The sequence below is a fragment of the Neocloeon triangulifer genome, unplaced genomic scaffold (genome assembly GCF_031216515.1).
Source record: "Neocloeon triangulifer isolate White Clay Creek 2 clone unplaced genomic scaffold, ASM3121651v1 ptg000014l, whole genome shotgun sequence".
NCBI classification, from domain to species: domain Eukaryota; kingdom Metazoa; phylum Arthropoda; class Insecta; order Ephemeroptera; family Baetidae; genus Neocloeon; species Neocloeon triangulifer.
Window position 1 is genome coordinate 24,244,720 of NW_026775556.1, and position 22,658 is coordinate 24,267,377.

General features: G+C 40.9%; 7 protein-coding genes across 12 annotated transcripts in view; 4 read left to right on the plus strand and 3 right to left on the minus strand.

Annotated features, from left to right (window-relative positions):
* Nucleotides 1-104: 104 nt before the first annotated feature.
* LOC132201641 (integrator complex subunit 6-B) lies at nucleotides 105-5,246 on the minus strand. 2 transcript variants are annotated; one of them, XM_059627965.1, is made up of 14 exons: nucleotides 5,053-5,246; nucleotides 4,350-4,588; nucleotides 4,209-4,286; nucleotides 3,910-4,149; nucleotides 3,670-3,850; nucleotides 3,135-3,511; nucleotides 2,926-3,078; nucleotides 2,542-2,769; nucleotides 2,221-2,485; nucleotides 1,914-2,114; nucleotides 1,719-1,855; nucleotides 1,088-1,475; nucleotides 675-956; nucleotides 105-537 (listed from the first exon to the last, which is right to left on the minus strand). In XM_059627965.1, exons 2-14 carry the CDS (start codon nucleotides 4,464-4,466, stop codon nucleotides 347-349), a joined length of 2,838 nt encoding a protein of 945 aa, XP_059483948.1. In that variant the 5' UTR covers nucleotides 4,467-4,588; nucleotides 5,053-5,246; the 3' UTR covers nucleotides 105-346. The 2 variants fall into 2 exon arrangements, with proteins under 2 accessions (XP_059483948.1, XP_059483947.1); XM_059627964.1 differs by lacking the exon at nucleotides 5,053-5,246 and adding an exon at nucleotides 4,735-5,031.
* A 158-nt stretch (nucleotides 5,247-5,404) lies between these two features.
* Nucleotides 5,405-6,294, plus strand: LOC132201646 (mediator of RNA polymerase II transcription subunit 10). Its single transcript, XM_059627972.1, has 2 exons — nucleotides 5,405-5,550; nucleotides 5,706-6,294. Exon 2 carries the CDS (start codon nucleotides 5,804-5,806, stop codon nucleotides 6,215-6,217), a length of 414 nt encoding a protein of 137 aa, XP_059483955.1. The 5' UTR covers nucleotides 5,405-5,550; nucleotides 5,706-5,803; the 3' UTR covers nucleotides 6,218-6,294.
* A 703-nt stretch (nucleotides 6,295-6,997) lies between these two features.
* Nucleotides 6,998-9,869, minus strand: LOC132201963 (lipoyltransferase 1, mitochondrial). 2 transcript variants are annotated; one of them, XM_059628535.1, is made up of 4 exons: nucleotides 9,274-9,869; nucleotides 8,664-8,771; nucleotides 8,318-8,528; nucleotides 6,998-8,152 (listed from the first exon to the last, which is right to left on the minus strand). In XM_059628535.1, the coding sequence occupies exons 1-4, from the start codon at nucleotides 9,718-9,720 to the stop codon at nucleotides 7,797-7,799; spliced, it is 1,122 nt and encodes a 373-aa protein (XP_059484518.1). In that variant the 5' UTR covers nucleotides 9,721-9,869; the 3' UTR covers nucleotides 6,998-7,796. The 2 variants fall into 2 exon arrangements, with proteins under 2 accessions (XP_059484518.1, XP_059484517.1); XM_059628534.1 differs by having other exon boundaries at nucleotides 8,318-8,531.
* On the plus strand, nucleotides 9,827-12,683 carry LOC132201960 (actin-like protein 6B). Its single transcript, XM_059628532.1, has 5 exons — nucleotides 9,827-11,596; nucleotides 11,655-11,810; nucleotides 11,863-12,012; nucleotides 12,150-12,275; nucleotides 12,337-12,683. The coding sequence occupies exons 1-5, from the start codon at nucleotides 10,934-10,936 to the stop codon at nucleotides 12,550-12,552; spliced, it is 1,311 nt and encodes a 436-aa protein (XP_059484515.1). The 5' UTR covers nucleotides 9,827-10,933; the 3' UTR covers nucleotides 12,553-12,683.
* LOC132201961 (ataxin-10) lies at nucleotides 12,676-14,525 on the minus strand. The gene is made up of 6 exons (XM_059628533.1): nucleotides 14,035-14,525; nucleotides 13,828-13,980; nucleotides 13,441-13,772; nucleotides 13,207-13,379; nucleotides 13,085-13,148; nucleotides 12,676-13,005 (listed from the first exon to the last, which is right to left on the minus strand). Exons 1-6 carry the CDS (start codon nucleotides 14,397-14,399, stop codon nucleotides 12,827-12,829), a joined length of 1,266 nt encoding a protein of 421 aa, XP_059484516.1. The 5' UTR covers nucleotides 14,400-14,525; the 3' UTR covers nucleotides 12,676-12,826.
* Nucleotides 14,526-14,714: 189 nt separating this feature from the next.
* On the plus strand, nucleotides 14,715-20,221 carry LOC132201964 (LHFPL tetraspan subfamily member 3 protein). The gene is made up of 3 exons (XM_059628536.1): nucleotides 14,715-15,258; nucleotides 18,891-19,130; nucleotides 19,184-20,221. The coding sequence occupies exons 1-3, from the start codon at nucleotides 14,856-14,858 to the stop codon at nucleotides 19,384-19,386; spliced, it is 846 nt and encodes a 281-aa protein (XP_059484519.1). The 5' UTR covers nucleotides 14,715-14,855; the 3' UTR covers nucleotides 19,387-20,221.
* Nucleotides 20,222-20,395: 174 nt separating this feature from the next.
* Nucleotides 20,396-22,658, plus strand: part of LOC132201955 (trichohyalin-like) — a 45,057-nt gene continuing 42,794 nt past the window's right edge. The window contains exon 1 of one of the 4 annotated variants that reach the window (XR_009442316.1): nucleotides 20,396-22,107. Coding sequence is in view for 2 of the 4 variants with exons in the window: in XM_059628527.1 (XP_059484510.1) it covers nucleotides 21,133-22,107 (975 nt within the window). In the remaining 2 variants the exon portion in view is untranslated. The remainder of the gene's footprint in view (nucleotides 22,108-22,658) is intronic. The other 3 variants (XR_009442317.1, XM_059628527.1, XM_059628528.1) reach the window with 3 other exon arrangements.

Sequence of the window (22,658 nt, forward strand, 5' to 3'; positions counted from 1 at the left end):
CAAAGGTGCTCTTATCAATGACGGTGTGATTTCTTTGGAAGTACTTAGCCTTTGATTGATTTACAATGACAATAGATTGGGCCCGCTAAAAAATAATAAGTGGCTTCAATTCTGAGATTAGTTGTCACCACGTTTATTACAAAAAATTACTCCAGAGGAATATAAAAGTTAACAAGGCAGCTGGGGAGAAACTTTTCTCCGCATAACAAACAACCTGCTCTATTTCTTCATATTTCCCCGACACTGCTGAGTTTGGTTGTTCATTAAAACACTTGCACAGTTTTTGATTCCAGACCGCATTTCTGTCCTGGTCACTAAATGCTTAACAAGTTTTGAACACAAGTCATTAGCTGGCCGCCTGTCCGTTGAGTGGTGGGGTGGCCACGTCTGACAGTTTGGACAGAAACGACTCCAACTCAGCAGCCATTCGTTTTCTCTTGAACCTCAGGGACTCGTTGATCACATCCTTGATCAGTTCTCTCTGGGCGTCAAGGTCACCCTTTGCTGACTTCATATGGTTCATCAAGGCATTGAAATCTGGAAATTTCACAAAAAAACATGTTTAAAATTCTTAAGGTTCAAATTGAAAGTCTATAAAATCTTAAATATTACTTAATTTAAAACTTCTTTTCATAATTTAAAAAAATATTTATTCCAGTTTTAATTAATCTAACCTTTCCCTGGCCGCCTAACTTCTTTGTACGCCAAACTTCGAAGCTGAATGTTGTGCCGTTTAATGGCAGCAGTCTCGGCCGCAGTTGGAACGATTGGCACGGGGGACACTTTGGTTTCTGGCCGAGTTGGGCTGTCATTGATGTGATTGGGTACGGCAGCGGCAACGGGAACATGGTTTGACATCACATCAGTTGGGGGCACAATGGCGGCCGCGGCCGCTACAGGTTCAGGAATACAGATGATCTCAGGTGATGGAGAACGAACATGTCGATCAACATGCTCTGTAAAATTAAAGTGGTTTGAACATTTAAAGGCAACAATTGCAACAAAATCTTAATAATCTTAATATTATTCGAGTTCAATATAGATTTAGAATAAGTTCTAATTAAAAATTTAAACCTAAAAAAATTACCTGTATTTCCATTCACCAGAGGTGTTGGTTTGGACGGTAGGACTTCGATGGGCACCACTTCAGGTTCAGCCACAGGACTGATGGGCAGGGTAGCAGGCACAGGAGTTACCACTGGAATAACCGGTGACACAGGTGACACCGGAGCTGCTACCAAGGAGGGAGTAAAGTCAAATGGAATAGAGGGAGCCAAGGTGGGTGATGCAGGGGGTGATGGGGTCGGAGTGCTGGGACGTCTGACAAGCACGTCGCGTGGAATGGGGCCAGGTTTTCGGCCTTTGGCGCGTGGTGAAGCGGCTGGTGACGATTCTGAGGCTGCTCGTTTCCGAGCACCACCACCACCGCCACCAGCACCTGGCAGGTCCATGTCTGCTTCATCAACCATCATTCGCTGCAGCAAATCACACAATCAATTAGTAAATTAAATTGCGGACCAATCAGAGATAAGATATTTTCAGAGTCCACTGGTAATTTACCAAATTTAGGTACAATCTTTTTACTCTCAAAAACATTTACGACCATTGAAATGGATTAATTTTGAAAGTTAAATATTTTCTTAAACAATTTAAATCAATAAGGTTTGATTTCTATTTTGGGAAATTATAAAAAAAAAACTCCAAAAATTTATACTAACCTTATCAATCTTGAATGGGTTTCCAAACATGTGCTGCCGAACAGGCGCTGATTCAATCTCCCTAAGCTGCGCTGGGATTCGCTTCAAATACTCCTGATAGTTGCCCATCTGGCTTACTGGCATACTGTGCGCTTCATCTAGAAATTTAAAATTTATTTGAAAAGCTGATTCATTTTCCAAATTTACTCTTATTACCATCATCGTGGAGAAGTGAGTGTCCACTGTTTGGCGGCTTAGAGAAGTTGGAGCGCATCCGCACAAGCTGGTCGAGTAAACTTCGGCGTGGCACATCAAAGGGATTGCGGTAGCTTTGGCTGCGGGACACTCGAACAGCACTCGAGCCAATAACAAAACCAGGAAATTCAGCGATTTGCTCTCTCAAGTGAGAAAATTTGTCTGGAAATATTTTTAACGCAAATTAGTACACTAGAATTTTTTTTCTCCATTAAAAGTCTATTTGAAATATAAGGCGATTAAAGAATTATTTAAATTTAATACAAACCTTGTAGTAAGGGGTGTGAGACAAGCTCCTTCTTGATCGCAGCTCTCGACTGCACCCTGATGCCCTCAGGCAAGACGAGGGCCGCACCAGGAAGTTTCGTCTTGCCCACATCAGCACACAACTTTTCATACTCCAGCTTGGCTTGATTCTTGAGTCGCTTCAAATAATTCATCACTGGGTAGCTCAGCCCATTCTCCATGTTTTCTGGCATCAAAATCGATGTCAGTTGCTGACCTGCCACCCTCTGGAGCGCTCTCCTCAAAGGCTGAAAATTAAATCAATTCATCAAGAACAGGAAAATTTTGGTTGAATGTGACTCACATTGACATAGTAGGCAGGCATTGTGCGAAGGTAATTGTTGAACTGCATTCGCCACTCTGGTGAGGGCTTCATGCGGTGCACCTTGAAAAGTTCATCCAGGAGTGGAAGTAACTGAGGGTAGTTGTACGGCATCACAAACAAATTGACGCAAGCCAAGTTGGTGCTTGCCTTCAGGTACCCGAAAGGATGGCCCACCTCAGTATTTTTGTAGCTGTTTGCCACAAACACCTAAAAGTTTATAAGAAAGAATAGTGTAAAATATTAAGTATAAATTTTATTTTAAAGTTTGAAGTGTTGGATGAGTTATAAAAAAATATGAAATATCATTTATTTGCGAATAAATATTTTCAAATAATATTATTATTAATTTAAAAATGATTTTACCTGCCAACAAATTGTCGGTTGTTTTCTAGAGAGGATGTATTGAGTCAGGGGACTTGGCTCAAGCTCGTACTTGTCAAACGGAACGTTTTCTATAACAAGCGGCTCTTGAGCTGTGCAGGTGAATTTGACATTTGGATGCGCCGTTCTAGGAGGCTGTGATGAATTATAAATTAATATACAATTTTGAGGAAAAAAATTTGATATCTCACCAGAACAGAGGCGCTCAGTTCTGGCCAAAAGTTCTCAGGGATGGGCCAGTGGCCAACTGGGAAGCCCTTTTGGGCCGAGCGTGGCACGTAAATGAGTTTTCGGCAGTTGTGCCATGCTGTGCCCATTTGGTTGTTGGAAAGGCCTGTGGTGGGAGTTTGGGGCCGAGACGGAATGCGTGTTGGCAACAGGTCAAGTGAGTCATCTGGGCTCTCTCCATTGTCGAGCATCAGCGCCTCGATGTCACTAACGTTGCCCATGGGTGGTGGATCTGGTCCGATCTTCTCAAAGTGGATCACAACTCCACTCTGCACTTTTTGCACTAAACTGTCAATGCACTGGTGCAACATTCTGTGCGAGGTGATACTGTAAGAGCGGCCTAAAACAATTTTTATTTTTGTTAAAATTAATATTTTGATATTCGAGAAAAATTAATTTATTGTGAAAAATTTCATTTTTCTTTTTTAGAAATAAAGTACTAGTTTTATATAAATTTTGTGTGATTATTATTAAAATGATAAGGTAAATGATAAGTACCTCCTGTAACCTCACACATGGCATCAATAGGTGAGGAATCGCTGGGAACCAAACCAGAGTCTCTATCTATTGGCGGGGTGCCCGTCATTCTAAGAACAAGGGCGAATAGGCGCTGGTCCCATCGGAAGGGTTCTCTTGTCAGTTCAGATCCAGGAATGGGATTGTTCATTGGCAAATTAAACTGTAAAAATTTTATATAAAAATCATAAATTATTAAAAAATATGATGGTTTAAAATTACATCTTCCTGAACGCTCTGCATTGTGGAAAGTTTTCCACCGTCGGTGATCACGATGATGACCGATGGCTCCAAATAATAGGGGCATCTACCCTGGCCATAGGTATCAATGCCCGACTGCATCCTGTTGATGTTGAGAACGTCGAAGGTCTGCTTCAAGGCAGTTCCCATTGTTGTCAAACTGGTTGACTGAAGATTCTTGAGCTCCGTCATGAAGGTCTGCAGACTCTCTTTCCATCCCGCCTAAAATATGAATAATTTTGTGTCAGAAAAAAAATGTAAGATTTATCAAAAAAGAAAACCTTGATGTTGTTGGGTGGCTCTTCAAATGTCAGCAGCATGTACCTGTCGTACCGACTCTCTATTGACCTTGACCTCAACTAAAAATAAAAAATTTGCAGATTTTTTTGTTATGATTTTTAATAATCTATTTATAGACTTACTTTCACAAATGACTCAACGGCTCCTTTGGCCACATCAATCATAGTTGGCCGGCCTCCCAGGTAGGCACGCTGGTTCATTGAGGCAGAAGTGTCAACCAAAAACACAATAATCGTCATTTCGCCTGCCTTTCAGAGTTTTCTTCCTCTGCAATATCAAATGAGGCCTTTTATGAGCAGGCCATAGTGCCAGGATGCCGCCTAAGGATTGACATCTCCTTACGAAGAATCTCTTGATTTCTCTGAAAAATGCAAAAAATGAGCGATTCGAGCATAAATATTAAATAATAAAAAATGACACTGATAAATAAAATAAACTTATATTTATGATCGTAATTTAAATTAAGGAAAATTATTTATAATTGATAAACACTGCAATATCCCTTACAGAGAGGAAATTTTAAATTGCGCGCCAAGAGCAGCGATTCGGGCGAACTGGGAAAATCAATGTGTTGTCTTTTTCGGCCCGATTCTCGGCAGGGGCACGCTTGAGCGGCACGAGTTTTTGCAGAATCGTGCCTGGGGACTTTACACGCCAGAATGCTTCCCACAATGAGTCCCTGACTGTCTGTTTCAAGGGCAAAAGTAGCCGAAAACTAAGCACTCTTCGCTCGACCTCTTCCTTCGTTTCTCCGATGTTGATTGAAATAATAAAGGAAAGGCACCGCAAAATGCGAGGCTTGCGTATGCGCTCAAGCTGTCCTACCCTTTGCCTTCTTGGCTTCCTGGTTTTCTTTTAACTGAGAATAGAACGCAATAGAATCGAATTTTTCCAAAACTTCTAAGCAATTTTCCCTTCCAGAGGGAAATTTGAGTGATTTTTTCGGATTAAGGACGATTTTATAATTTTTGAATTTACGTCAGCCTTCGAAAAGTTGACGCAAACCTCCTGAATCGATGAAGGTTTTTGGAAGGGGTTTAAAACAGGATCTGTATAAAGAAAACTTAAATTATTTAGTACTTTTGCCATGTAATCACATTTTTGTTGCTAAAATCTGATAATAAAATGCTACTGAATTGAATTTCAACTTACATATAATCTTTAACATACTTTCATATCAGTAAAAGTTGTAATAATTGGCTAAATCATGCTTTTTTCCAAGTATAGCGTTGCATAAAAGTGTTCGCTCCTTTTGTATACTTTCCTTTCAAAATAGAGGCGTCATCAAAGTCAGCGGCAGCAGAGCCCACATTATTTTGATAGGTATTTTGATTAAATTAAGCAATTGATTCCATTTATTTGTAGCAAAACTTACTTTTAGTTAATACTTTCGATATAAACTTTCATAACGGATTTAAAATTTGCCCTCTATCTTTCCTAAAAGTATGAAAATTTCTGATTTCGAAATTTCTCTACAGCGTACTGGAGGTTCTCAAAGGGTGTGTTTCTGCCAGCATGAAATCGTGACAATTTGCATAATTGGAAATCAAAACTCGTTATTCAATTAAAAGTGGAGATGGCCTCTCCCCTGGAGAATCTCGAGTCGAGCCTGGAGATGTTCGTGGAGAATGTGCGTCAAATCCGGATCATTGTGAGCGATTTCCAGCCGCAGGGCCAGACGGTTCTGAACCAGAAGATTCAATCGCTGGTGCAAGGTCTGCAGGAAATTGACCGGCTCAAGTCGCAGGTGCAAGACGTCAGCGTGCCCCTCGAGGTTTTCGACTACATTGATCAGGGCAGGAATCCGCAGCTCTACACCAAAGACTGCATGGAAAAGGCTCTATGCAAGAACGAGGAGATCAAAGGCAAAATTGACTCGTACCGAAAGTTCAAGGCCCACCTAATGTCCGAACTGCACTCGACCTTCCCCAATGAGTTGGCAAAATATCGTGCCATCCGTGGTGACGACATAAACAGACAGTCTATTTGAGTTCCTTATGGAAAAATTATTGTTTATCCTCAAATTTGTACATGTTTTCGGAAATATAATATTGGACATTAATTAAATTTTGAATTTCCTTATACAAAATCATATTATTTCCTAGGTGACATTATTAAAATATGCAATATATATTGAATGAATTTCTATCATTATCTTTTTTTTTAAATTTGGATAATCTCAAACAATTTAGTGATAAGATTGAGTAGAGATTTGCCAGCAGCTAATATAGGATTAGTGTGGTGGGTAATAAAAGTAGTATTTAAATTTTAACAGAATTTTAAATTATCTTGTCGGAATTTCGTCTCCAATTTTTTTAAGTTCTTATGAGCGATGAAGATTATTTTAGTTCTGGGATAAAATAAAAAGTAATTGAAGACTAAATTGCTTTTCTATTGATAATTGAAAATTTACACATCATCAACAAGATAAATTTTTGTGGCAATATTTTAATTGAATTTAACATTCAAAAAATATAATTTGTCAATCCTACAATAATATAATGATAGTGTCAAATTATTTTTTAAATTAAAGCATAAAATTCTTCTCAATGTGACTGCATTCAGAGTGATACAAGTTTATTGGAAATTGTCAATAGTAAATTTTTTTTAATCAATTATTGAAATGAAAGTAGTACTTTTTAATTGAGATGCAATGAAATTTTCAGTCTAGAAAAAAGTTTGCCATAACCAAAAATGAGATTATATAGATAAAAATACAAGGAGTTCATAATTTCCATGGTTTCAACAGACCTTAAAGAAAATACTCACACAAAGTTTGAGTGCAGCACACTTTATTATTGTATTGCAATTTATGACAGCAGAGAAAACACGCCAGCCACAAAGTACAAAATACACTTACTTGATTTTATCACCAGGACAAACATGTGAAAATAGACTGACTATCACCCAACGGTTAAATAGTGAAAAACAAGAAAAAAATATTAATGATTAGTAATGCAAGCGAGAAAGATCTCTTTCTACATAAAAGTCTCCTGTGACTCGGTCACAAATAATAACATTTTCAATTTGTTTTTAACACAAAACGCAATTTTACACATCATGACAAGCTTGAATTTCCTAGCTAGAAATGAATATCAATTTGAACACTTCAACGCATTGTTCAGTTCGCAGTCATTTTAGACTAATTAAAAAAGTCACATTTTTGTTGTTCTCAAACACTCTTGCAAGGCCGAAAGAGGTGCGTTCTTCTGATTGTGCAACACAAGAGAATTCCATAATATAAGTTGTTCTGACCGACAGAAAACAAGAAACATTTGATAAAATATTATAATGATAATAATACAAAGCGCTGCGGAGACCGCGAGGAGCGCCCTATGGTTAAATTAATGTGATATGATTACATTCTTGTTAAATCAATTTCCCAACTGAACCATAAAATTAAATGTAATTAACATAGACATATTAATAAAGAATAAGGACAGCGCTGCAGGGAGAAGCGGGGATGATTGATCGAAAAGCTGATCCTTTTTTAAAAAAAAAAAAAGTTTGGTCGATCAGAAAGCATTGTTAGTGGAAGCAGAAGAGGAAGTAGAAAATTCAGACGGGGGTCATTGGACGACACGACGCACACAGTCGGCGACGAAGCGCTTCTTGTTGGGCGAATCGTCCTTCTTGGCGAAGGCCTCCTCGACCAAGGTCACGGCTTCTTCGCAGAACTTGCGGCCCTCAAGTCCAGACAGGACGGCCACTTCACCTTCGGGAGCGGCAGAAGCAAAACCCGGTGGGACAGTGACACTCATCGCAGCCACAAGGCCCTTAACCACCTTTGTGTGCACCTTGAGGGTGGCGCCCTCTGACACACACATGTCTCGAGGCACCGCGAATTCGCGAGTGACGGTGAAATCAGGCGTTTTGCCAAAACGCCAAGACCAGCTCACAAACTCGGCGCGAGATTTCTCCAGACCTGACAATGAGACAAAATGCAGTTAATAACTTTAGTATGATTAAATTTTCTTAAACCATTATGCAAAATTAAAAAAATAACGACAAATTTTTAAAGATTCGATATCATTAAAAGAACCTGTTGAAAGATAATCGAAACTGAAAAATTTAAAAAGTTTAAACTCACCTGGGAACCATTCGTCGGTGGGGTTGACGAGAGCAAATCCAAGCTGCCGGTTGATGGCTGCCTTTCCAAGGTCACGACCTTCGTCATCAGAGCGAAGATATTCGCGTCCAACAGCACCCATCAAGCTGGTGACGCTCACCTGGGGCTGCAGAGAAGACAGGTTGACAACAGGAGAACGAACGCTGTCTGTGGCCCTCGTCTCAATTCCACTCTGCTGAGAAAGAGAAATTTTTTTAATAGGTATTCTTATAAAATAAAGATTGAATTATATTTAAAATTTCAAATATTTATTTAAGAAGAAAAAATAAAATATGACAGCACGTAGTCAGTTTTAAAAGTAACTTACGTCATCAGAGTTGAGAGTGCCCTTCATGCCGTCCAGGTCGACATCAGCCAACAGAGTACAGTGGTGGTAGGCGTTTGGACGTCCCAGTTTTGAAGCAGTGCCAGAAATCTGCTCATTAACAAAAGTCAAGAAACTTTCAGTTAGCAACTGGTACAATTTTAAATTTTTTTGTCAGCTTTTATTTTGCAAGAGCTTAATAAAGGTACGTGTTAAAATATCCAAAATATCACATGGAAAAATTAAGTACATAATATAAATTAAACATTTAATTTCAAATTTAATTTTTTTGCATATGCATTGAAAAGTTTGAAAACTAAATCATTTTAGTCCAATGACCTATAAAAATTAAATTGATAATGAGATTACTTTGGCCGATTTTCGTTTTTTTTTTATATTTTAAAATTTTTACAAGCTACGACTTGTTTGCTCAGAGCAAAGTTCAAATTGCGACTCGCATCAAAAACAAAAACAACTGACTCGGCGTAGATCGCGTACCCGGAGATGAATTTTTCTTTTCGCAGAAGGAATGCTAATGAAAGATAATTGAGAAGATAAATTTAACAGAGGCTCCTTTTCAGGCAGCGTTTTTAAGAGGTCACGGCAGGCTCACCTTGAGTTTGCCATCAATGAGAAGGTCGTGCCTGGGCGAGATTTCGGATTCGAGTGCGAACTCCCTGCGGAGCGCGTTGCTGATGACCTGCAGGTTAGCCTGGCGGTTGTAGCCGTCCCTCGGGGTCATGAAGGACAAATTCAGGTTGCCAAGGTCGTGGTAGACGGCACCGCCACCGCTGTTCCTGCGTGCCAGCTGCACCTTGCGTTCAGCCAGGGTGCCGACGTGCGCCTCCCGCCATGGGTTCTGGTGTCTGCCGATGACCACGGCCGGACGGTTCCTCCACAGCAGCAGCACCCTACGCTCGGACAGGTCTTGGTTTTTGTACAGCCAGTCCTCCAGGGCCAGATTGGAGAAGATGTCATCGGACTGCGAGATGAGCACCGTCTTCGGGGTCTGCGACCTCAGGGTCCAGGAGCTCAGGAAGCGTCTCCACAGCATAGCCATGTCCAATTATTATATATAGTTTTTGATAATTCTACTTAATTGGGTACTTCGCTAATTTTAAGGCAGTGATTTTTTTTTTTATCTCTTGATAAATAATTTGACTAAGTTTTTCTAGGATTAGAGAACGGCGGGTGCAGGTCTCCTATGGACAGAAGGCTCAAAGAAGCTGAAAGTCCTGTTCCGCAGAGGTGAGCGAGACGAGGAATTCGTGAACGGCGATGGTCAGGTGCAGCCACTTCCAGGTTTGGTGCAGGGTGCTAATGCGGTACCTGAGTTTTATGCAATCTCTGCACTCTTTTAACATTCCTCTTTCGGGTCGGTTGGTTCGGAAAATTGGTCTCGGCAGAAAACTAACCGGCTCGTCGGATGCTGCAGGGTGGCTTACGTGAGCAGATCTCGGTGCGCCTGGTAACAAGGACAAAATTCAGCGCTCTCACGGTGAAACTCGTCTCTCGCTCGCAACTTAACTGTGTCTCGTCTGCCCTCGCGACTCCTGATCGTCTCGTAACCCTTTTCTTTTTCTGTTTGATGATCACGGTCTGATCATGTGATCGTTGCCAACTGCCGCCAAAGAGTCGTACTTCCTAGTTAAAAAATTCTGAAAAGGTCCACCATCACCGAAACTTATCCCCCACTCCACTTAACTTGTGTTGGCAGCATTGTATTTACTTTTCCTGACTCATTCCCCTCTGATTACAAAAAATTAAAAATGAGATTTTGATATTCAATTGATATATTATTGCTATTAAAATTAAGGCTTATAATTTTTACTTTCTTGAATTTCTATATTTTAATTGAAGTTCTAACAAAAAAATAATTTGTACAATAGCTCCATTTTTGCTAATTTTCATGTTGTTGTTATTCATCATCTAAAAAGCCGCCCCTTTTTGAAAATGGTTGTCTTTTGACGAAACGCCAACCTAATATCAGTCATATTCTATGGACTTAAAAATAATGACTTACGACTAAAAGTAAAGCAAAAAATACTTTTTTCATTTTATTTTAATTCACAAAAATTAAGTTAAAATTTTAAGCACATCCAATCAAAAGCAGAATTTTTAATATAATATGTATTTAAATTTTTGTCAAGGTGGTTAAACTATACAAGCAAGCAAAAGTTTTTGTTTTCAGTTTCAGCTTGTTTCAGCCCAAGGAAGCCTTTGCCGGTGAATTTGACAAAATTTGTAGCGATTTAGTAAAAAAATCTGCGGAAATGAGTGCCGGAATGCTTTACGGCGGTGACGAGATAGGAGCCCTCGTCTTCGACGGCGGCCACTACTCGTTCCGCGTCGGCTACGCGCAGGAAGACACCCCGAAGGCCGAGATTCCGGCAGTTGTCGGCATCGGCGAGGACGCCAACGGTATGGCCGTGATCGAGGGTGAGGCCATGGAGGTGGATGAGAAGAAACCCGACCCTTCCAGCATCAACCAGAGCAACAAGAAGTACTACATTGACACGACCAGTCTGTGTGTGCCTCGGCAGGGCGTTGAGGTCACCAGCTACATGAAGGAATGCATGATTGAGGACTGGGATTTGTTTGAAAAAGTTCTTGATTACTCTTACAAGAAGATCATCCAGTCTGAGTCCGAGTTTCATCCGGTCTTGATGTCCGAAGCACCGTGGAATGTCCGGCTCAAGAGGGAGAAGTTGACCGAGCTCATGTTTGAAAAGTACAATGTTCCGGCGTTTTTCTTGGTCAAGAACGCCGTCCTTGCAGCTTTTGCCAACGGCAGATCGACTGGCCTGGTCGTGGACAGCGGTTCCACCCACACCACAGCCGTACCTGTCCTGGACGGCTACGTTTTGGGACAAGCAATCGTCAAGTCGCCGCTCGGTGGAGATTATATCAGCATGCAGTGTACAAAATTCCTTGAGGTAGTGCTCAAATTGCACAAAAAATTTAAAACTATTATTAATTTGTTTAAAATTTTAGGAGAATGATATTGATCTGTCGCCCACCTACTTGGTAGCAGGAAAGGAAGCCGTAAAAGAAAGGGAAAAGCCTCGATGGACAAAACGCAAAAACGTACCAGAGGTCACTAGGAACTGGCATAACTATATGGTTCGAAAGGTGGTCCAAGATTTTCAGGTATTGGGTTAATTTTTCTAAGAAGCTAGTGGATTTAATTTTTTTATTATAGGCAACTTCTCTACAAGTATTAGAAACGCCATTTGACGAAAAGATTGTCGCCAACATTCCAACGGTTCACTACGAATTTCCCACAGGGTATAACCAGGACTTTGGAGCTGAAAGATTCCGTATTCCAGAGGCTCTCTTTGACCCAAGCATGGTAAGTTCAGTGTCAGTTATTAAATGCACTTCGGCATTTGTTAGTAATAAGTTTACTATATTATTTTTAAGACATTTTCACAGAGCAAGTGATAATGCTTCATTATTTACTGAAATTATATTGTGAAATATTTCTAGGTCCGAGGAAATACTATGCTTGGAGTTGGTCACATAGTGACGACCAGTGTTGGAATGTGCGATGTTGACGTCAGGCCTAGCTTGTACGGCAGCGTAGTTGTTACTGGAGGAAACTCATTCCTGCAGGTATTATTTTATTTTCGTTGAAATTTTAGCACACACAAAAATTCAACCTATCTAATTCCAGGGCTTCCCCGAGCGCTTGAACCGAGACCTTTCAGTGAAGATACCAAACAGCATGCGTTTGAAAATGATCAGTGCAAACGGTTGTGCGGAGAGACGCTTTGGTGCTTGGATTGGTGGCTCTATTCTTGCCAGTATCGGCTCCTTCCAGCAAATGTGGCTCTCCAGCCAGGAATACGAAGAAGGCGGCAAGCAACAAATTGAGCGGAAATGCCCGTAATTTTTAAACGTAGAATAATTTTTGTATTAAATAAGAAAATGTGCGTCATTTACAACTTTTGAATTTCGCATAACTTTTAGTAGCTAAAAGTCTTTAATTTTAAGGCCCATTAAATAAATTAGAATGTGGAGAATCAAGTGTGATTTATTTAAAACATGGTAACAAAAGGAACACATGGATTCTGATGATGAGTAACACTTCTGGGTTAAAGGAACTGCTTGAAGTTGGTTCTGCTTTGATTCTCTGTTGGTCTAACTATAGTCAAGGCAATATTCTAATCGGACGACTCTACAAAGCTAACTCTCATGGCACCGTTGGCATCAGGGTTGAGGCGGAAAGTCCCATTTTGCAAAATCTGGTCTCCTTCTTTGGAAAGCGAGGAAATCAAAGCTTGGTTCTCGGGGTTTCCTTCGCAGATATTCCTTATGGCCAGGATGACCCATTGTGTGATGACTGGAATAACGCTGTAAGGAAATAGTTGCACAAAAAAAGAGAAAAGAAATTGGTTTGAAATTTTTGTTAAAAAGGATACAAGGATTGCACGCATCTAGTCGACTGCAATTCAGCAAAAGTGGCACTCCTTCCATGTCTCTGAGCTATTATACAAATTTGATTTTAATATCGTTAACCTCTGGAAAATGATTTGATTTTTACCTTATCCTGATTGATCTTGTTTCTGAAGCACAAGTTTCCAATCAGACGGACCAGCTGAGCCTTGAAGCCATACATAGGGCTCTGCTTAATTTCCTGCATCTTATCTCCACGGGCATCAAAAGCACTGAGTTTGTCTTCGACTGACATGCAGGCATGGATTCCTCGCAAGAGAACTGCACAGAAAAGAAATAGAAATAAGTAACTTTCAATTTGATGGTTTAAAATTTTAATTACAAACGGCACTGGTGAGAAGTGCACCATCTTGTTGAAGTTTGGCTGCTCCTTCAGAGTCCACAATTCCAGATGCAGTTGCCACAGCTTCCAAAAGGGCTGCCGACTCTGAAGGGTCAGGGGTCGGTAGTCCATTGTGTGCCACAAATATGATGTCTGCCTTTTTCTTGAACTCGGTCGAAATCAGCATGACTGTGTCAGGCGGCAGGTGGGCTCCTTTCCCAGTCATCTCTCGACAGACCTCCAAAAGAAAAAGCCTCTCGCCAACTCCCAGGACAGGATAGACCTGGGCAATAAAGCCAGGCCAGCTAATCAAGTGTTCCACACAGTAGAGACTAAAAAAAAAAAAAAATTGTATTAACTTTTCTAGAGTTATTAATTAAGGCTTACGCAAATTCTGATTCCTTGGCTGCCAGACTCAAAATAGAGGGAAAAACGTTGGTGATATCAGTATAGGGGATGTTAGGGTTGCCTTTAAAAATATTGAAAACAACCATCGCTGTGTAGTTGGAGGCTCGAACATCGCTGAGGTTTAAAAGTTCTCTGGAAAATATCATGTTTTATATATCGAGTTGCAAAAAATTTAATTGATCATACCTGAGAAGGTTCTTGTATTCCTGCCACATGAGGCTTCTGGTTCTATCGTTGTCGACAACGAAGTTTCCAAAAAATTGCACGCCGACTCGGACGCAGACCAGAACTCGCTCATACTGCAGGGATCGAGGGTCGTTCAGCAATTTCTGGACGATCTCGGTTGAGTGCTTGATGATGTTGGACTCCGCCACGGCATCCTGGAACATTTTCCCTTTCGCACAGACTGCACGCAGCTCTCTAAAATAATTGGTGATGGTGTTCAGAATGTCCTCAGCTGTGGTTGGATTGGGGTTGTCCTCCAAGGACAGGCTTTTGGCCAGCATGTCCTCCAGGCTGGTGATGTCCGCGCAGCTCTCGGAGGAATCCATGTCGAGAGGCCGCAGGAAAGTCTGCGAATCGAACAGGAAATGAGGCACCCACCAGACCACAAAATAGAAAGTGCAAGTAGAACGGTTTATGCGGACGTCTGCGAGTGAAAATGAAAATTCCAATGTAAACAAATGACGTCGTCTGATTGGCCGGATCGGCGGTCATGGAGACCTTTCGACCAATCACAAGATCAGAAGGGTGACGGCATTTGAGCGCCACAACTTTAAAACTTTCAGACATGCATCCTCTGCAGGTTGAGAGAAACTCCTCAGGGGAGGTCTCTGAGAAGGTGGTGGGGACTCACCTTTTGAGAAGAAAGAACTAAGGTAGGGGAAGTTCCACTCGACAGTCGACAGGTGGCCATTGCCCACGGAAAGGAAACATTCATTTATGTTGTGTCTGCGTCCCTGAGAAGCCGAATTCTCTTCTATCGACGGTCCTGAAAATCGTCCAAAATGGGCTCCAAAGTCGAGTACGTCGACTCGACGCAGATGTACGCGACGAGCTACGCGCGTAACTCGAAGGCCGTGGCCGTGCTGTGGGGCGTCTTCACCCTGTGCTACGCCGTCATCTGCCTGGTGGCCTTCGCAACCCCTGAGTGGTTGGGCACTACCTCCTCAGGGCGCATCGGTGTGTGGACCATTTGCAACGCCATCGACGCCCAGTCCGGCGTCGAGACTTGCATCGGCAAGTTGGAGGACGTGACCACCATCCCTGGAGTTGCTCTCAGGGCGGCCGCCATCCTCGTCGGCTTGGGCACCCTGTTGGCTCTGATCTGCGTGGTCGCCCTTCTGCTGTTCTTCTTTTGCGGCACCACAAGTGTCTTCATGATTTGCGGATGGATTCAACTTCTCTCAGGTAAATATATAATACATTATATAATTTTTTTAACAGGGATTTTTTATTTATCTTTAAAACAAAATATTCAAATTAAAAAATTTTTTTTTAATTAATTAATATTTATTTTTTAAATTTAAATTTTTATCTGTTTGGTCAACATCTCTGAGGTAAATATTATTTTAACAAGATTAACAAGATATCTATTTATTTCTACAAAATATATTCAAATTTAAAAATTACATTCATTTTTCTTTTTTCTTTTTTTTTATTAATATTGATTAAAAAATGTTAAATTTTTTATTTATTTAGTTAAATTTTCTCTGGTGAATATTTTTTTGCAAGGATTTTTATTAATTTTTAAAACAAAATATTCAAATTTAAAAATTAAATTTTTCTTGTTTTTATTTATAAATATTGATTTAAAACATTTAATTTCTTTGTATAGTATTTATTTTGGCAACGCATAATGCAATATCTTCTCCCTGCATTTGTTTTAAAATTGCAATTCTTAAAAAGGAATGTGCAACAAGTGTCTCAGTGTCTGTGCGCTTAATTAAGTTGCAAAGTACACAAGTTTCGTCCATTATCAGTTTAGTAAACACCGAATACCAGCCGCAAGTCAGAAAAGCGAAAAGTTTGTTTAAAAAATTTTCCCTCTTCAAGAGTGAGATGAGTTGAGACCTTTGTCAGCAAGGCCGTTTCTGCAACCGTGTCAAAATTGTGAGCCTTTGCAATTCTTAAATGTCTCAAATTTCTCCAAAGAAAAAAAAGAAATCTAAAGAAGAGCGATCGCTTTCATTAATGAATAATTGGCCAATTAAGATTAAAATCAAATTAAAATTCAGGTTAATTCTTTTATCCGAATGCTGGTCGAAAATTGTACTTTTGGCCGCGGCCAATCTCAAGTCGGTCATTCGCGAGTGGACATTTGGCTCTGACCGCTTGACTCTCGTAACTGTTTAGCAAATTTGGATCACTGGCATGAAATCCCACATTATGCACGCAAAACGAATTGCGCCAATAAAGTCATGAGGTCGCGGGAAGTGTGATGAAGTTGCCGTCATCCGCGTGATTTCATATTAACGGGATCAGGAGGAATGATGCTGGCTGAACTTTTTCCTTTGGTCGGCGCATTGTTGCCGGCTTTTTGACAAATTTCTATTGTTCTTCAGGCTACACCTATTCTGGGAAACTGGTGATTATTTCTTGGAATGAATTATTACAGACATAAGTGGTTCTAAAAGCATCGTAAAAGGAATACATAAATTGTAAAGTTGTAAGAGCTATGTATATTTTAAATATTTAAAAATTATTGAATTGTTCTGTTAATAAACTTGAAACAAATTAAAATAAAAATGTATTTAAATGAATTTTCAATCTTCCGTTTCCAGATTAATTCACTAAAATTTAGCTTTTTTAATTTTAATTTAAATAATTCATTATTTAATAAAATCAATTCTTCTTAAAAAATGTTTTCAAAATTCTAATTTATTTGTATAAAAAGAGATAACATTTTTTTTAAATGGATTTTACCTTCAAATTTTATTTAATTAGTTAATTGTTTAAAGCAAAATCAGTTATCCCCACTGAACAAGAAAACTATTTTTTTCATGATAAGATTAAAAATATTTAATGAAGATTTAATTTCTATTTTTCAACTTTGCTTTAAAAAAACTGATTTAAAAAAAATTCACATGGTTGATTAGAATGAATTGGAGTCTCGTTTTTTGAAATACATTACAATATGGAAAGAATTTGCATATCGCAACACAACATCCAGTTGAAAATTTGCCAAGTCTCTCTAATATCCGCGATTTGGTCACGTTTTGCCTCTAATGCAAAAACCGAGAGTGAACGTCATGCTTACAAATTTCGCTCTTTCACTATAGTCGGGTCCAATTATTACAATGGCAGACACTCCGAATAAATATAACAACTTGCACCGCCTTTCCACTCGCTGCAGCGGCAAACTCTTATTTTATATATGAAAACTTTTTATTTCAAAATCGCCGGGCGAGAAATTGTGCATGGTCGAGAACGAACTTTCAATTCTGCGCGTCGGATCGGTGCTGCTGCTCCATTTGCAGCTGCGGCTATAATTGTACATACAAGTGGCACACGCTCCCACGCTAATGCGGTAAAGCGCTTCTCATTTTGGGAAACAAAGGATTAGCAGCGGAAAGGTGCTGCTGCGGTTGAATATGTGCGGCGGCTACGAACAGTCTGCCGAGCAGAACTGCTCCATCTGATAAATATAAAGAAGCGCAGGTGTTTTTCACGATCACTCTCACAATTTACAACTGCAAATTGCAATTAGCAAATTTAATTTGAAAGAAAGTTGAGCCAGGAATCGACAAGTAGATCATTACATTAATAATTATTCTCAAACCATTTTATCATTCATTTTGTGTTAAAAATATTAATACACTTTTATTAAAAAAAATTTATTTATTTAGTATTTTTTTTTTAATAATTTTTATATAATATTCAACTAAACATTTATTTTTATTTTATTATATTTGAATTAAAATTTTTTTTCATCATTCAAAATTTGTTACTTTTTCTTAGCTTTAAATTTTTTATTGAATTTGTAAATATTTCTCTGAAAGAAATTAATAGTTAATTTCATTTTGTGTTGCATCAGACCGTTTAACAATCATCATGAACCATGAAATTTTAATCTTCCCACAGTTGTGACGCAAGGAATAGTCAAGCTCTTCTGATTTTCTTGGTGGCATATCACATTTGGCCTCTAAAAAATAACAATTTTTGCCTCTCACTATCTCATTTCTATTCAGTTTTAAAATAATTAGTTTAATTGATTTTTTAGTAGTTCCAGTTATTTTTGATCTTAAAAATTGGCTTCAAGTGCCGAAACCTTAGCAATTTTAATTTATATCAGAAAATTTAGCTGCACAGTTATCCAGCAAGCTTGTTTCAAGTAACTTGCTCTTGTTGATCTCTTTATCAATCAGTCCCGTCACCGATTTCAAAGCCAAAAGGCATTACTCGCGGTCTTTGTGCCAAGAGAAAGTGCACCATGCATGTGGTTAGTTTATAGTTGTTCGAGATCGCTTTGGATGGAGCGCGACGCGCCGCATTGAGTCGGTGAAGGTGCATCGAAAAAAATTACTTTCCTCGTACAAATAAACCAGAATCATTTTTCCGCTTCACCTCACCGTCTGACCATTAAAAAGCTAAATAGTCATTTAATTGAGCCAATTTATAGATTCGCGAAAGTTTATGATGTTGGCAAATTATTTAAGAATAAGTGAGTGTTATTTTTTCAAACGAGCTGTACAGATAAAGTTTCAATTTCACTTTCGCATGTTACGTACGTAGAGCCAAGGATAGAATTGAGATAAAGACCCCCCTTTGAAGATAAGGAAAATTACAAAGTTTTGCTTTCAAACGCAACAAGGCAACAAAGATTAAGTAATGCTCTTACTTTTCCACTAACCAACTTTTGGCAGAAATATAATATGACAACAATTCTAACCTCATTTTTCTATTAATTTTTATTTACTGAAAATCTATGGTTTTCAAAAAAAATCATGTGGTAAGGTATTTGATTTTTGATTTATTTAATTAAAATTAATCTTCAGTTTTCGTCACTGATTCATTCTAAAAAAAATGATTTTTGTTTTTAGCAATCCTCATCGGCGCCGGAGTGCTTGTGTTTCCTGCTGGTTGGGACACCCCTGAAGTCCAGCTCACTTGCGGCTCCTCCGCTGGCCAATACATGCTCGGCGACTGCTCTGTTCGTTGGGCTTTGGTTCTGGCCGTCATCGGCTGCCTGGACGGCATCATTCTTGCCTCTTTGGCTTTCATTCTGGCCACCAGACACGTCCGCCTCCGCCCTGACCCAGGCCCCAACCTTCCTTACAAAGGTAATAAAATTTATACTATTTTTCTTTGTAATATATTATTTTTTAAATTTCAGGTGAAGTAAATGGAGCATTCCTGAATGACGCTCAGTCCCTGACTGGCTCGAGAAAGGCCATCAACATGCAGCCAGTGATGATGATGCAGCCAGGCCCAGGCGAGGTCGACCGCTACTCGGAGTTTTCGAATCGCACCGGCCGCTCGAAGGCCAGCGGATACCGAGGCGACTACTCGTCAAGTGTTCAGAACTTCCAGCTGTGAACCTAGTTTTGTAACACGAACGACTGAGAGACTTTTGCGACTTTTAACAGTGCCTGTTCCGTTTGTAAGTACACGAGTAAAAGTAGTTTCGCATCCTCTTTGACAAAATCCGGCTTCTCTCGGACATCAATTTTATTATTATTTTTATCAAATATGCGTGCATGTAATGAGAAAATGACTCACGAAGCCAAATTTATTGTATTGTTAGGGCCGAGTGCTGTTGATCGATTGGCCTTTGCATGTCACGGAAGCCAAGCATGCCTCTTTATTGACAATTAATCGCCCACTTACTCCATGTTACATTCACCATCTGAATAATCAAAGCGTTCGGCGTAATCAGTTTTGAGCTTGGTAGACATTTAAATAAGTGATTCTCAACCGCAATGACGTTTGCGATTGCTCGAAGACGCCAGCAGCAGTTGGCATCTCGAAGCAAGCAATGTTGTGCTGTACATACACAGCCTGCTTTGAGGCAGTTTTGCTTTGATCATTAATGCTGTCTGACATGCACAACCTGAGATGAGACTACGTTCGCAGGCAAAAAATTAAATGAAATTGAGTTTCAAACTTTCAAGCCTGCTTTGTTACTAGGAAGAAAAAAAAATTTAGATTTTAATTATGTCAAACTTAATGAAGAAAAATTAAGCCGTTGGTAAAATAATACTTGAATATATCCTATTTGTCTTCCATTTTACAACGATTGAATCTCAGTATCTGATATTACTAAGAATTGATGAAATAATTTTTGCTAAATTTATTTATTAGCATTTAGGATAATAGATTTAAAATGTACTACAACAAGAGCGAAACGAATAAAATATCTTTTAATTGACCAAACTTTTTCAATTAAAAATTTTAAATAATTTGCTCCTTCTTCACTTGGTTTGCCGTAGCTATACAACCGGGCGAGCACGGATGCTCGGCCGCGTGCCTATTCACGCCGTTGCCATCGACTCTGATGGCAAATCTCTCTCCCTCGACTGACTACTATTTGCATGTGCGTTGTGGGTGCTGCCCTCAGACGTAATGCGCCTCAAATGGGTAGCGGCTGATCGGAAAATGGGAAGAATAGGGGTTGGCACGGGACGAGTTGATTGGTGGAAAAGGACATTGACTGGCTGTGTGTGTGGAGTAAGTTCACCTCCTCTTACCTTGTCAGCGGGCGAGAGCAGGACGAGATTGTGACACAGTATTTTATGGATTTTATCGCCGGCGGGGGTGTGTATGCGTTCGCACGGTGCCACCGACGCTTCATTCATCGCGTTCGGCCGCTCGGCGTCGACTAGCGCGGACAATTTCATTCATCATTTCGGGCGAGAAGCGACGACCATCTCGACACGGCGGCCGCTCGCACGGGTCAAGTACAGTTTTATTTGACACACCTGCCCGCACCCACGCAGAGAGGGCTGCAGCCCCCACCCCGTGAGAATTTAATTATACATATCGGAGAGTGAGAGCGAGAGAACGAATAAGCAAGAGGTGCATGTTGGTGGTGAAAAGACTTGTTCTCGCCAGAGTTCGTTGGCCTTTTTGCGAGAAAGGTGGTTGGTGGACTTTACGAGAGATTTCGAGCCAAGGGTGAGAGATTATTTGATCGGACGAGGCGCGCGAGATCAATAGGATTATCGAAAGGCGGATAATGGTGGTGTCTTTAATAATAAAAAGAAGTGACAACAACACGACGACGACGACGAGGAGCAGAGGAGGCGGAGGACGAGTGGAGGCCGTGGGGCAGTGGGGGTGGCGATGCAATCCCGAGGGGTAGATCCATATGGCGCTGGCATCGGCGGCATTGTGTCAGGTGGCAATCGTTCTCCGAGGTCGGCGGCTGCGCGGAGCCGATCCGGGGGTGCGCTCGCCCCCTACATGAGCGGAGGAGGTCTGGCGGGCGAGCTGCCGACAGTCGACCGTTCGCCATCGAGGGCAGCCGCCGCCGCCGCCGCCGCTTCTTCCACCCTCTACGGGCCGTACTCCCAGCCGAGCTCAGCGAGAGGCAGCCCAGTAGGCAGACGAGGGGCGGCAGCGTTGGCCGCCTCCACCGGCAGGCCGCACATCAGCCGCTCGAGCAACAGTTCACCCCTGCTGGTGACGGGAGAACATGCTTACTACCCCGGGGGCGGCACCACCTTCGGCATGGACCCCGCGGGACACTACTACCCCGAAGACCTGCTAGGCATGGACCCGTCCATGGACAGGCGGACGGGCGCGCCCACCGGCCACCACCGCTCGCGCAGCGTGTCCCGCTCGGGCCCGGGGGCCGCCGGGGGCGGCTCCGGGCGCTACGCCTCCGAGCCGCCGCACCACGAGCGCGAGTTTGTGCCTATTCGGGAGCCGCGCGAGCGCTCCCTGGACAGGGGGGGTGTGCGTGAGCGCTCGCTGGACAGGGGCGCCGGCATGTACGGCATGGAGGACGATCTGTACGGGCCGCCCCCGCACCGGTCGGCCCGCCAGTCGCCGAGCGCGGCCATGATGGGGCCCGCGATGGACGGCCGCGGCAACTACATCGGCGAGCTCACCTACCAGAACAACGACCTGCAGCGCGAGCTCGCCACCCTCAAGAAGGAGCTCGAGCTCACCAGCCAGAAGCTCGGCTCCAGCATGCACAGCATCAAGACCTTCTGGAGCCCTGAGCTCAAGAAGGAGCGCGCCCTGCGCAAGGAGGAGTCGGCCAAGTACTCGCTCATGAGTGACCAACTCAAGCTGCTCAACTCAGAGAACCAGGTAAGAAGATCATTTTGCAAAAATAGGGTGTTATCTATAAATGAAGAAGAACAGATAATTTATTTCAGAATACTATGATTTGTTTTCCAAGATAATAGTTTTTTTTGTTCTCCAGAGTTTTACACACTTTTTTACTTACTTAAAGTAAATTATTTATCTTTTTAAAAGTGATTTATATCAGTTTTTATTATTATCAAGAATATTAAGCATTAAATTCAGATTAATTTATTGGGACAAATTCAAATAATTGAAGAATTTTCAACAATTTTTATTTCCAAATCTTATGATATTCTAATGAATGACGCTTGCATTATTTTTATATCAAAATATTTTTAAATTATTTTAACAACAATATAAAATATAATATTGTTATAAAAAATGAATAAAATTTTTGTAACGTCGTGGATGATGCCCTATGTATTTTTTTGCGTTTATATTTTCATTTTTATTTCCCCGATAATTCATTTGCACATCGCTCACGTATCGTGTTAAAAACCTGCGCCAGAATACATTTAATAGAATTCTATGCAAGTAGCATTGTCTGTGTGTGT